The sequence below is a fragment of the Styela clava genome, chromosome 3, assembly GCF_964204865.1.
Source record: "Styela clava chromosome 3, kaStyClav1.hap1.2, whole genome shotgun sequence".
Lineage (NCBI taxonomy): Eukaryota > Metazoa > Chordata > Ascidiacea > Stolidobranchia > Styelidae > Styela > Styela clava.
In genome coordinates, this window is record NC_135252.1 from 9,319,731 (window position 1) to 9,333,917 (window position 14,187).

Genomic DNA, 14,187 nt, shown 5'->3' on the forward strand with positions numbered 1-14,187 from the left:
AAAAATAACGCTACAAATACTGAAATATGCAGTAATAATTATGGAATTGCCCAAACAGCCATATCTCAGTATGTTTCTATTAACTCTAATTTTTTATTTGCAGCTTTTTTTTAAATCTATTAATTACTCTAAATACCAGTTTGTCACTAGTGTTCTGTGCCATCGCGGCCTCGTAACCAAAAATATACCACGCTCAGACACTGTCATACGTACTGCCACATGCGAGTGAAAATAATGCGAAATTGAGAAAAGGACTGAGAATACAATTTTGTTTTCAAATAGGCTACTAACATATTCAAAATTTGTTAAAACTAAAAAGTTGGAATAGACTTGACAAAATGTTAAAATAAACCCACTCGGCTGGTGGAAATCATATAGCACACTGTCTTGGCATCGCTTGCTAGCGCACCGATCGCAACCATGTCTACACATCAGCCACGTGGTTGCACTATGGAGCAAATTATACGCTGGTTTGCCTGTAGGGAAGGTGGCCACGACAGCGCTAGGAAGCGTGTGGGTGTTGTTTACCTTCTTTAATTTTCCATATATTTCTGTATTTTTAGTGCAGATATCAAGAATACTCTACTACTTATATTTGTCATTTGGTGATTACTGGAATATCAGTATTTATCAACGATACTTTCAAATCTGATGCTTTCGATTTTGAGACACAAGGCCAAGTTACTTCCTTTTGTAATGTCCAATTTGAAACCAGTTGTGATAAGTGGACCATCTGGCGCAGGAAAAAGCACCCTGCTGAGAAAACTTTTTCAGGAATATCCAAACACTTTTGCATTCAGTGTATCGCGTAAGTTATTTTTGTATCTATTCATCTGTGCTTTTCAATTTTTCTCTCTCTTTCACTATAAATTCATTATGATTTATATTATATTTATTATTACGGTATTTGATAATTTACAGTAGCTCATATTTATAAATTATTAACTTACTCTATGATAGTAATGTATAAAATTTTCAACAAAATCTTACATTTGTCTTGTTTTATGCTCCAGATACAACACGAAAGAAGCGGGATGGTGAAACTGATGGAATACAATACCATTTCACAACTGTTGAAAGAATGAAAGAAGAAATTGAGAAAGGATTGTTTGTTGAATATACAAATTTTTCAGGCAATTATTATGGCACAAGGTATATAACTTTGCATGTATTGAAACAACTGGCATATTTGGTATTGAAATCATATAATTTAATAGAGAATATAGCAATAATGTTTGTAGTATTACTGTGTTAATACTATAAAGATGGTATAGATAGATTATATAGTTTGTATAAATAGATATATTTCACTTATGTAACTTTAGAAGTATAATCAAACTTTCACATAAACCTATGAAGGTTTACATTATACGAAATAAATTTAAAATGCTATTTTACAGTATGTGTATTATGGGTTTATCATGTCATTCGATCGGTTCCATAAATGTATTGTAATGGCATGTGGCAATGCATAGGCATTTGATCAGTAAAGAGAGACATTTTGTAATTCTATAAAAATCACCACACCCAAGTTCCTAATAGCATTAATCACTGGGTGAATAAAACTGACTATTTTGTTATAACAGTAAATCTGCAATCAAAGAAGTACTTGACACAAACAAAATATGTATATTGGACATTGATGAACAAGGGGTGCGAAATATTAAAGAAAGTGATATTAATGCAGTCTTTATATTCATCAAGCCACCCTCTATGGATGTGAGTTCAGATTTTAGTAAATTTACTATTTAAAATCCATTAAAACTGAATGTGAATTACTACTGAAACATAAAAGGTTCATTTACTACATCATAATATATTGTTTTACTTACATCAGTAAACCTGATGACTAACTTTCTATATCTCTATTGAATGGTATAGTTCCAGGTTACCGTATATTTCACATATAAGCCGACCCCATAAAACGGTGAATTTATAAAAGATTTGCATATAAGCGGACCTTGCCCAACTGAGCACTTCTCAGATTGAGATTTCAAAATAACAATACTACCTGAAATATTGATGTAATCAGTGTCTTAATTGTTAGCATGTCTGGCCTGGCCAAGTTGATGTGGCAAGAAAATTTCTCTAACTTAAATCAGAATGGTCCAAATAAATTAAATATAGTATTTGAGATCTGGTTATCGAAAAAAGCAAATGTTATGGATACTAAAAAATAAAAACTGTTATTTTGCACTAGAAATGACAATAATTTCTGTAAATTTTTCTGTTGAACAGGATTAATTTAGAAAATATTAGAGATTCCCAATGTGAAAATATTACCGTAGTTTGAATATGTCAGAATTAGTAAGTAGTAAAATGTTCGTTTGGCAAACACCATGTCCATGAGCTCACTCATGTTCTTGTTGATACCAATATTTAATAAAATATATAAAACTATTCAAGGAACTTCGAAGAAGATTGACATCAAGAGGTACTGAAACGCAAGAAAGTCTAGAAAGAAGAATGAGCACTGCCGAATCATCAATTTCATTCAGTGAGTAAATTCCCATCGTTTTATTTATTTTTAAAGTCATACATTGTCTGGAGCTGTTTTATTGTTTTGAACGTTTAATATTTATTGACTTTATACTCAATGGATATGCATTCAAACTGCAACGTTGCTCTTGCGCAACTTTGACTTACAGATACCATGAACGTTTCATGACACTGTATTTTTTTAAAATTGATTCTTATTTTGGGGTTACCTTAATAAGTAGACTTAGGTAGTGTACACACATTCACACAATATTCATGAATTAATACAATTAAATGCATGAAACTACCTTTACCATAACAGGTTACCATGTTAGACAAATATTATTTTATTGCAGCCAGCCTGTGGAAGGAGGGTGGCGTTAAATTGCTGTTTATTTAATATAAAGGTCACAAAAGACAAATAAAATATTTATAGAAATGGACACCTTAAAGCAAATGCTTAGTATATTAAATCCTTATGAGAAATGGACTGAATACCACCGCAGTATTGGGTGCTAATTTGCATATCATATTTTATTCATAGGCGAAAAACCTGGTGTTTATGACTTTGTCTTGGAAAATGGTGATCTGAATCAATCATATATCAATCTCCTAAGTTTTATGAAGCAGGTGAGATCAAGTTTGTATTATAGTTTTTCAGTATCAGCAATATAGTAATATTCACTTAACAGCCACTTAGTTGCAGAAATATTGGGTTAATATGTTACATTTGCATTGCACAAAATTTAGCAGCCACATCTTGCTAATTTCAGTTCAACCATTCAAACTAATCTGTGATGAATAGCATTACATGTTTCACAGCATTTTTCCAAAATACAATAGACATGTCCGAACTTATTGGAAAAGAGCAAGAGATACAATTCAAACGATGAGTTGCCGCTCGCTGCAAGTGTCGGAATGTTAGAACAAGCATCAAAATTGGAAGCGGGAGATGCTGGAAGAAACGTTTGTAATGGATTTTCAGAAATTAAATTGGAAAGTAGTGTGGCAGAAATACCTTTAAGCCCTACAAGAACTACTTCTGACCAAGAGAATCCTGCAGTCGTTAATGTTGGGGAAACTCCATTGCTACTTGTTAATGAAATCTCCGATGTGAATTTAAGCGAGAGCGATTCACCTGCAGTTGTCACACTCGAAGAGTCCGAAACAACTCTCCCTTCTGATGGAGTCTGTGGTCGACAGTCTTGGTGTTCTATTTCTTGACGACGAAGTTTATATAGAAATAATTGGTTTATTTTTTATTCATGAAGCCTCTGCAGCAAGTTTCATATTATTTATCATAAATGTAGTAAATATGTTTTAAGTTTTAGTTTAGATTTTCTTTTACTCGTGCACTGCATGCCACAATAGTTTATCATGAGTGTGAGAATTTTATTTTTTATCTTCTGCTGTCTGATTTCTGTAAATTTTGTTATCATTTTAGTATCGCATGAAAAGCTTGGTACACGATCATGATGTTTTGGTAATCACTGTAAGAGCTGAAAAGTTAAATAAGGCTGATAATAACAAGTCTAGCAGTAGCCAAAACCTCTTTTTCAGTTATCCAAACTAGTCGTTTCCTTGCTCCTCAATCATGAGGCCAAAACACATTTATGCAACAAGGCTAGTTCCACCTTTTATCGAATTACTATATGCAAAACCATAACCATTATTAGACTAATCAATTCGAATCTAAAGACCCTAGTCTCTCTGTATGCGAATTTGGTTGGTGCTTCATGTGTTTTATTTCAGTTTTAAAAATTGTGCATTGTGACAATCTTTTGTAATACTGTTCAATACAAAAATTCTGCATGAAAATGTGTATGTCATTGTTAACGTTGGCAGAACATAAAACGATATATTGATCCCTGACATAGGCACATGCATCCCATAAAGATGAGATGAATTTTTATGTTATCCAGGAGGGTGAATGCCCATTTTTCCGTATTCCAGACTCTCTGTCCAACTCCATCCACTGTTGACTAGAAATGTCAAGAAGGCTGTCGAGAAACTTATATTAGTTCACAGAAGCATACTGTTCTGTCAATTTCTCAGTCTTGTCAAGGTTACGCATATGATCTAGTGCAGTTGTTAGAAAAGCCCTAACTGTATTTATTTCCATCTGTGACAAATTATCCAGCTTGGCATAAGTAGCTTTCAGTTTTACAAATTTATCTATGCTGCTTCTTAACTTAGCAACTCTTATATCCAAAATGTCTTTAATAATAGTCCTTATACCATCAGCGTGGGGTATATTATCAGTTGCTTGATTTAGTAAAATATGGGAAATTTCCTGGAAGTAAGGACTAGGTAGAGGAGTAAAGAGTTCGCTATTGCTTTCATCTTCCTTCATTGTTTCCAATGTGGCAAGTTCCATCCAAGTAGGGCGTTGAATCTGACATTCATTTCTCTGTTTCAAATTAATTGCCAACCAAATTGGAACTTCTGTAGGAACACCGACATTAAATGGTCCAACTTCACCCGATATCAAAAACATTTTGTCAGAATTGAACTTGGGAATGATTGATACATGTTCTCTTTCAGCAAGAAATTCAATATCCACATGATCCATGATTAAGATGCTGTTGAATTACAATAATCAAGAGAGTTAATCATCCGGGAATGGCTGATTTTAGATGAGAGATTGGGGAGAATTAACAATGATAATTGATCAGAATATTCTAAACATAATTAGAATAGATGCAATTATAAAACTTAATCGAAATAATGGGGGATAAAACTTTCGATGATTTTGGCAGATGATTGTGTGTGGCATAACTCATAAGGTGATTCACATACATAAGTTACAGCTACCTACATCCCCATTATATATGAAATAGATTGCTACTCCAAGAGATGAAAAAGACAGAGGCGAAACTGTGGCTGGCTATATGATTCTGCTGTCTCAATCCATCGTCACAGTATGCTATTAAAAAATACTATTTGCAGCTTTTGAGATGATCACTTTTGATCACATTATAGTTTTTAATTGCAAATTGTTCTCATGAGTAGTTATTACCTGTTTGTGGTACTAATGTATAATGATATTGGTTGGGTTACAGTAAACTTACTTTTCATTTGATGTAAATGAAAAACAAGAGAAACAGCAACGCCACAATTTCATATTCGGATAAAATTGAGTCAGTAATTCATACTTGTGGTGACCTCAAAATTTTATTAAATTAATGGGTATGCTATTAATTATTAATCTGATATTGGTATCTGTTTAGTAAAATTCTCTATATAGCTGTATAGTGTACTTCGGATTATTTTGCTTATAGTTTTCTGCTCTTTTTTGATTTATTATTATGACTAAAAAATCTCTCTCTTCAGTGTGACGTTGCAGGGGCCAGGCCCTCAAGTAGAAACTGCTTTTTGTACAGCTGTAAGCAGATCAATGCAGCAGTTTATGAAAAGATTTTTAACTAGGCATATCTGCATCCTCCAGTACCGGTACGGTAAACTATTTCGGCAGATCTCAATCAAATCAAATTTTACGGTATCTCCGTATAGCCTACAGGTATAGGATTTTTGACCAATGGTACAATTTACAGGATTTCAATGCCACTGTTTTATATTTCTGTACCGGTATTTATCACACGTTAGAGTTCGTGAAATCAAATTGTACCATAGTTTGCAAAGTAAAACTTCTCTCCTTCCTGATTCCTGCTCCCGCCCTGGCCAAGACAGACAGATACTATTTATAGATGTTGTTTTGTCTAACAAACTCCTTTGTACAAACAGTTTTGTACACTCCACCCATATCCCTGTTACCGCATCCACCCACCCTCCTCGCACAACTGCCTGTATAAAGGACCATATTGTACATATTTGATTTACCCTATTATAATTTATATAAATCAAAGGGGTGTATGCCGCACATCTGTGTTTTAGGCCAATATGGTCTTGTGCATACATCCCGTCTTCAGTATTTATAAGTACTTACTCTTTTATATTGCTTTTACGAGACGAATAAACATCCATACATACATACTGAGATACCGGCACAGGTTTGTCCCTAACCACTCGTAAAATATCCTGAAAATCCCGCGTCGCAACCATTGAGGTATGAACTGTTTTCATCCATTCCAATCCATACTGACAATAAACAAATTTTACTTTTTTCGCCGCCAGATAGCAGCACAGAACAACATTTTTGTTGTGAAAACAACAAAGCTCGGTGAAAAAAACCCAACAACATGGCCATTCAGCTCTCGCCACACTCAGATGATGTTTGCCTGTCGCTCTGCCAGCTTTTTTAGGGGGGGGGGGGCGTCCCTTACGGTTTCCCTCGAATTTACATTGAGATTGGAGAAAAGGACAATAACAGTATTAGTTATATAAGTAGTGTAGATTTTATTGCAATTATTCTTTTGTTATCAATAGTTCGATATAAAATTTGGATTATGCAGTATTATTCAGTTATTGGATTCAGTATTTGAAAATAAAACACCTGATATTAAATTGCAGAATTTATGTGAAGCAATTAGATGTACAATACATTGTAGACTATAATACATTTGCTAAGTTTTTTTTTTTTTCTTTTTTATTGTATTATATCATTAGAATTATTATTTATTTTCTCATTTTCAACAAATGGATTATGAACTCAAAATGGAGTATGGACTTATTTTATTTTGTACATTTATTTATTTTTTGCATATTCATTAAAATCACTCATTGAGTGAGCCAATTAAAAAAACAGTATTATGATTAGAGAGATTATTGTTAAATTGAGCAAGCATTACAGGTACAGTACCGTACCATACCAATCACAAATCAAGAACGTATGACCCATGTCTAAATGTAGCTGTGGGTTAGTTAACATACAGATATCTGGATATATAGCTCTTAGTTTATTTTGTTTGTCAGTTTGTGATATTTCTATACTACGGTAGTCTACTGCTACGGTTTATGATATCTATATACAGTATGGCACAGTTCTTCGATTTCCAAGAATAGCCCTCACAATATGAGACATCAATTATAATAGCGAAAACTACTTTACGTCTGGGACACCATATCGCTACAAATCAACTGCGCAATAAACTCAAGGAAAGCAACATTTAAAAATGACACTCTTGGATTCCTCGGAAAATATAATTTGATTTACAGAAGAAAAAGAATTTTATCACAGCATTCAATAGGTTTTGTCAAAATTTGGTCACATGAAGGCCGACACACGTCGCGATTGATTTAAATTATTATCAGGAGAAGCATCTACGCAATTTGCGACGTACCAAACACCATCGTTTCAAAGACAAATACAGTGTTCGTTTTATGGAACCAAATGTCGGGATATCTTGGAATAGGAGCACTGTGCTCTACTGATATATTGTTTCATGGTTTTGTTCACATAGTCTTCAAGATTATTCACTTTTATCCCTTTTGTGTATTGCCGTATCACTTGTCTGTATATTTATGCAGTAATCATTAATTAAAACATTTAAACACCTCACTTATAGTTTGTAGAGTGTCTTGGATTCTTGGAAGTTAATTAGATAGGCGAGCATGTTAATAATGTAGGTAGCCAATTAATAGCCAATTAATTTATTTGAACTCATTTCACTTTAAGTTATAATTTCTAGTTTAGTTGGTACAGTTGAGTAGTGCTTTTTGAATTCGTAGTTGTCTCTCGCGAATGAAATTTTTTGTAATATTTCATACATTAAAGTAATATTTGATACATTAAATTATTGATTTTGGAAATATTTAGGAAAGTTTTAAATATATGTTAATAAATATATGATTCAAAGCAAAGTAGGGAATAGTTCTTCAATTTCAAGAAAACAAATACTCTATATGTCTTGAAAGCGAGTGCATCTGATGCACCAGATCACGCCATGCATGTTTCGATGATAATTTAAATCAATTGTGACGTGCCTTTTCAGTTTTGGTAAAAATATTTTCATTCTGTAAATCAGAATATTTCATCAGAGGAATCCAATTTTATGTTGCGGTTTGCTGATTTGTGCCAATATGAAACCCCAGACTGCCTCCTAAAGAAGGATTTCGCACTCACTGTCAAAATTGATGTCTTTTACTGTAGGGGATATTCTTGGAATTTGAGAACTGTGCCGTACAGTAACATATTCAGAAAAAGGCAACTATTGCTTGAACATAATTGGAATACTATATGAGGTGTCATATTGATATCATTTATGTCTCTTATATTCTGAGTTCAAAAGTTCATATTCAGTAAAGAATATCAAAATCTGGATTAGTTCAATTTTTTTTATACTTTTATTTTCTATCTACAGCCTGTGATTAAGTATGTAGATAGAATGACCTAATAAATCTTAAAAGACTTTTGAAGGATGGTGTAACATAAATTTTAACATTTCAAAAATTTCTACCAATTACTCTTGCTTCCTATAATGGATACTACGGACTCAGCAAACAACAATTTTACATCAAACACCACAGGAAATGGACATCCACGAAGTAGATTGGAAATGATGAGGAAACAATTTGTAAGCAAACAGGCAGGACGTACCAGTCAACCTCACCATAGTGCTAGACCGGTGAGAAAATGTGCTTGTATTTTGCACAAATATGGCACTTTAATTTTCCATTTTCTAGGTTTGCACATAGAAAGCTCTCACTGAAACCATTAGGCCTACTACATTATAGATTGGAAAAAATCTTCACATTGGGTAGGTGAAAATCTAGTGTTACTAAGAGGATTACCATTGGAAGTGAAGGATTAGTTCTTGACTATGAATGGACTTATCACTTGTCTGTCTCTGTCATGCTAATGACGTCCGTATGGCCGTACAATTTATTGTGATTTGATTTGGTATCTAAAATTGTTTCTTCATGAAATAGGTTGGATTTTTGAAAAATTTGATACAAATAATCCATTCACTATAAATAAAGTACCGTAATTATTTTGAATATAAATATACTTAATAAGGGATAAACATATCATTGTTTTTAACTATTATGCTTCCCAGTATATGGTTTTCTTATCCCAGGAGGAAATAGTTCTAGATCGTAATTTTGCAATTTGGTAAAATTATTTTCTGTTTGAACCACTCCAAATTGTGCTTAGTAAGAATCAACTTGGGGCTCTGATACAAACCTGTGTACCCCTTTACCTCCATGATCTATGTGTTTGAGATTTTTTCATATAATTCTTGCTCATATTGAATATAAACTGAATTACATACTACTTATTAGAAGATTCTATTTATAAATAGTTTTTCCATAAATAGAAATTTAATTTGAACAATTTAGTGTTGAGTTGATCAATCTTTTCCGGTATTAAAAGGATTCGAAAAGGCGAGCAAATTTATTTGAACATAATATATATCTTTTGAGATTGACATCCATTTTATTGTTTATCTTGTCATTTCAATCTTATTTTTAGTGGACCAAAACCCAGGGATAATCACTGGTAGTATAATTCTTATAAATTACGGCTGAAGATATGAATATGGATATCTAATAAACCATATTTGTCTGTCTACTTTAGACCTTTAAATTTTTTTTTTTTTTTTGTAAACCTTATTGGAAATATTCCTTAATTCTTGTGTTAATTGATTCAGTTTTCTAAGTTTTATTATTTATTTAGAAAACTGGCATTCCAGTACAAAGTTCCAGCAGTCCAGAGAAGAAACATCACCCACCGAGACATATTGCTCCTCCATCAGCAAGAAATTTATTGAACAGCGTGATTGGTAAAGAAATGAGATCTGGGAACTCTAGACGCCAGGGTGCGTTGATTTATTGTGTTTATCAACCTATTGGGCCTACCTGTCATTTGACTCTATTGAAGAACCATGTAAACAACTCTCTCTGATTTGAAAAATATTATTCAATAAAGTGCGAGACAGGCATCTACTAGACACAATTTCCACACCATGATTAACTAAAACAATTTTCATGTTCCGTTTTGCAGCAAGAGCTGTAATAAAATCATACTGTAAACAATCAGGCATTATTTTCTTTATTTTCAACCACAAATGAAGCATTTAACATTGATAAAATAGTAGACCATATCATTGAGATTCTCACGAATCGCCAATTTTCTTCATAGCATTTATTTAACACTTCAGTTGATCTACTATTATAATGTCTAGGATGCTGAAAGAGCACTAACATCTTATTTTGCCATGTTGTATTGAATTTATTTTAATAATGTAGGCTCCCAAAAATATGCACTGTCAACAATTATTAATAATAAAATTGTTAATATTGTCGGCACCAAAAAATTATAAAAAGTCCACTTTTGCAATTTATATTATTTTGTAGAGCATAACTCATCAGACAATACTGGAACAAGTGTGGCAGAATCAAATAATGATGCCAAGGCTGCAGAAAAAGATCAAGATGAAAACGCTTCTGTTCCTCCCACATTGCGGTTAGAACAGCACATTGAGGAATCCGATATCAGAGAGAAATTGAAAAAACAACACATTAGACGGCCTATCCATCGTGGGGCTATGACATACAGAGTGAGAGATCATGGTAAATATCAACTTTGTTTTGTCTTTAAATATGATAAAAACATCGATGATTCATCAAATTTTTGTTTGTAGTCCAACAAAAAATAAAAGTAGTGAGAATTCTTAATTACAGGTCATATGTACATATAATGAAAACCATTGACTAAAATTGTTAGAATATTTCATCGAACAATGTTATTCTACCACTTTTTCCATCAGTAATGTAAGATAACTGATTTTTTCATGAACTTGTGTTGGTTGCCACTTCTACTTATGACTCATTTGAATAGGGATTGCTTAGTAGTCCTTAATAATAGTTGATATAAATGGTAGGTGAATAAAATATTTTAATAATAATCTGGTACTGATTGGGATTTCTATATTAAAATATTTTTGTAATGTATAATTCTGCTTTTACGATTAATTTTATTCGTAAATGAACTAGATCTATTTTATAGTAGAACCATGATACATGCTAAATTTGACATTAATAATCCTATTTTCACTATGACATGTCTAATTTAAAAAAATATCGATGGCACTTTTTTTGTTATACCAACCTTTTGAATAAAATTAATTTCAAGTTTCATTTACTGGTAACTAAATTTTTGAGACATATGGTAAACAATAATATTAGTGAAACAACATTCAAAAAATCAAGAACAATTGATTTAGAATGTTCTATTTGCCTTATGATACTATATAAGGTATGGTCTGTTATGTTTGCCACTACTTTTTATTAAATGGCTATATTTAGTTTTATGTGGGTGTTCTGATTCTCAGCATGTGTGAGGTGTGTGAAAATAATCAAAAAGGAAATTCTTTATGTTCTATATTATTATGCAAACATTAAAACCGTACATTGTTCCAGGAAACATCATCTTTTGAAATGCAAATTTTCGATTTTATTGGCTTTTAGCAATTTTGTTTTATATTGAAATTGGAGTAATAGAATTATGAGAAACATGGCTTTGCTTTAACTTACTCAACTTATAGACAGCCTGGAAGGCATAAACTAGTAATATTTCAATTTTATCTGTACATCTTCATTTACAGTAAAACCACCACCTTCTAATGACACTGAAAATGAAAATATACTCAACCAAATAAGAGGAAAGGGGCCTATGGTAAGTGGCTCTAATTTTCTAATAAGGTTATTAAATGGAAATGGCACTTTTGATTATTTGATTATAGAGACATGTTAATTTATAATGTGTGTTTTAGGTGCTATCAGGCAAGTAACTCAGGCACAGAATTTTTTTAATAATCTAATTATACATTTATTTATATTATAATAACTACTCAATATTGAAACATTATGTGTGCATCTACCCTACATTTAAATTGCTTCACCATCAATAAACTAACACTGACAAAACTATTTAGTTTTACAATTCATCATTCCTTTCTGTAATTGAAATGGCAGTGGCATATTTTTGTCCTCTTCTTTCAGTTGGGATTATTTACGTTGGACAATGGTAGTAAAGTGTAAGCTTTTGTCTGAATTAAAAATAACTTTTCCGTGATGGGCATGCAATGTATTATATATGAAATATATTTTGGCAATAACCCAAATCTATTAAACATGAAATTTATTGCGACAACAAATCATACCAAAAAGGTAAAATGTCGTTTTTTCAATTTAATAAGGTATATTTTACAGCATTGTTCTAATATTTTTATTTGAAAATATTTGAAATTGTTTTAATAACAGTCAGGTTTTGGATACTTTCAATTCTGTAAATTGCCAAATTCAATTATTAATGTCTGACTATGTCAGCATTGTTATTATCTTCAGATTGGAAAAAAATTTTCCTAATCAATGCCCCATGTATGATTACTAGTATTTAATGGAAATTACATGAAAAACGTGGATTGGAAAGCGATGCCTATCTAAGTACTCTTTGTCTGTGAATTGTGTTATTTTTGAAATCTCATTTAATTTTCCATGGTCAACCTTTGCAGGTCGTTAAAAACAATGTTAGCGTGACCGACGTTGGTGAGACGGAAAAGGAAACCAATAGAAGTCATGTTGTACACCAGGTTCTGTATATATGCTTTCTGTAAATAGGAATATTGACAAAACCCCTTTTTTTGTATTTTTTTAAAATGTTGTATGACTTATGCCAAACTCTATACGGCAATGGTGTTCATCGAGCCATCAAACCATCTAAAATTAATGCTGTTTACTTTTCACTCTACTACTGTAATAATGCATTTTTTGGTTTTGTCGCTCAATTCCCATCTTTTCGGGTCATTTACGCACACACTTTAGGATTTTAGTAACACTTCGGTATACGCATCCTTGTCACCAGCCATTTTAAAACAATAAGAAATACTGACATCAGAAAGCGTGAAGCAATAATGTACCTTTTTAGTAAGCTTTTTTTTTGGCTGCACAGTCGACCAACCATGGGCTATGAATAAATAAAGAAGTGAAAAGTCAATATTTGTAAATTTTGGCATGTCAGTTTTATTTGATCATAAAATATAAAAAGAAAACTTTCATAAAAGATTGTATATTAGGAATTTCCCCTGTTTGACCGACAGAGTAGCTGTTATTGATTATGTTTCCTGTCTGTGTGCTTAATTTCATGGCTTACACATGCCATTTTCTCTTAATTTTATATTTGAATTCTCACGGGAAGAAAAGGCTTTGTTTCTAAGAGGCCAACATATGATAACTGATATAGCTCATTAGAATTTTAGGTCGGATTAAAATTCCTGGCTATCATATAATGGCATTTCCTCATTCAAGTTTAATCAAGCATCAAAGCTAAACTTTAAACGATACTTGAATTTGTCTGGCTATTTATTGATGTTTTACAGCAAAATATTGACAAATTTGCTAATTTTAATTTTATGTATTATAGTTACATTGATATTGGCTGATGTTATTTATCAAATTTGAATACATTGTTATTCAATAGTAGTTCCAAAATTTATAATGTAGTTCCAGCTTGCCAATATTTCTTAGAAATGGGCGTCATATGCTTCATTTTTCTTACTAATCGTGCATGTTTTTGTTCAAAACAGACACGAAATTTGAGATCAGGTTCCCCCAAAGTTGGACAAAATCGGAATTTGGTAAGTGATATTGAATTTTTGAAACATGCTTTTCGGTTGATATAATATCCTGTTGAGACCACCGCGATAATGGATTGCTTGTAATACAAAGGAAAATAGTGAAATATTCGAATTGTCCAATATTTTTGCATTAATATAATTTATACGGAAAATTTTTGTCACTCTATTTTTA

At 32.2% G+C, this 14,187-nt stretch overlaps 3 protein-coding genes across 5 annotated transcripts in view; 2 read left to right on the forward strand and 1 right to left on the reverse strand.

The window, feature by feature from the left end:
• The first annotated feature begins 499 nt into the window (after positions 1-499).
• Positions 500-4,296, forward strand: LOC120341925 (guanylate kinase-like). Its single transcript, XM_039410525.2, has 6 exons — positions 500-808; positions 1,014-1,152; positions 1,587-1,719; positions 2,407-2,497; positions 3,023-3,108; positions 3,322-4,296. Exons 1-6 carry the CDS (start codon positions 652-654, stop codon positions 3,700-3,702), a joined length of 987 nt encoding a protein of 328 aa, XP_039266459.1. The 5' UTR covers positions 500-651; the 3' UTR covers positions 3,703-4,296.
• On the reverse strand, positions 4,200-6,566 carry LOC120341936 (DNA replication complex GINS protein PSF2-like). 3 transcript variants are annotated; one of them, XM_078111016.1, is made up of 2 exons: positions 6,425-6,566; positions 4,200-5,060 (listed from the first exon to the last, which is right to left on the reverse strand). In XM_078111016.1, exons 1-2 carry the CDS (start codon positions 6,559-6,561, stop codon positions 4,496-4,498), a joined length of 702 nt encoding a protein of 233 aa, XP_077967142.1. In that variant the 5' UTR covers positions 6,562-6,566; the 3' UTR covers positions 4,200-4,495. The 3 variants fall into 3 exon arrangements, with proteins under 3 accessions (XP_077967142.1, XP_077967144.1, XP_077967143.1); XM_078111018.1 differs by lacking the exon at positions 6,425-6,566 and adding an exon at positions 6,107-6,384; XM_078111017.1 differs by lacking the exon at positions 6,425-6,566 and adding an exon at positions 5,550-5,696.
• A 2,176-nt stretch (positions 6,567-8,742) lies between these two features.
• LOC120341881 (mitogen-activated protein kinase kinase kinase 1-like) overlaps positions 8,743-14,187 on the forward strand; it is a 29,423-nt gene continuing 23,978 nt past the window's right edge. Inside the window, exons 1-6 of the mRNA XM_039410440.2 lie at positions 8,743-9,002; positions 10,055-10,196; positions 10,735-10,950; positions 11,985-12,055; positions 12,894-12,971; positions 13,965-14,015. Of these exons, the coding sequence (XP_039266374.2) occupies positions 8,856-9,002; positions 10,055-10,196; positions 10,735-10,950; positions 11,985-12,055; positions 12,894-12,971; positions 13,965-14,015 (705 nt within the window). The 5' untranslated portion in view covers positions 8,743-8,855. The remainder of the gene's footprint in view (positions 9,003-10,054; positions 10,197-10,734; positions 10,951-11,984; positions 12,056-12,893; positions 12,972-13,964; positions 14,016-14,187) is intronic.

Bases quoted from the DNA above. Each gene is read 5' to 3' on its own strand.
- LOC120341936 (XM_078111016.1), bottom strand. From the start codon at position 6,561: ATGAAAACAGTTCATACCTCAATGGTTGCGACGCGGGATTTTCAGGAT. The intron at 5,061-6,424 runs GTAAGTACTTAT...GTAATTCAACAG, and splicing joins CGTAAAAGCAATATAAAAGA to CATCTTAATCATGGATCATG.
- LOC120341925 (XM_039410525.2), top strand. From the start codon at position 652: ATGCTTTCGATTTTGAGACACAAGGCCAAGTTACTTCCTTTTGTAATG. The intron at 809-1,013 runs GTAAGTTATTTT...TTTATGCTCCAG, and splicing joins TTTTGCATTCAGTGTATCGC to ATACAACACGAAAGAAGCGG. The intron at 3,109-3,321 runs GTGAGATCAAGT...AAAATACAATAG, and splicing joins TCCTAAGTTTTATGAAGCAG to ACATGTCCGAACTTATTGGA.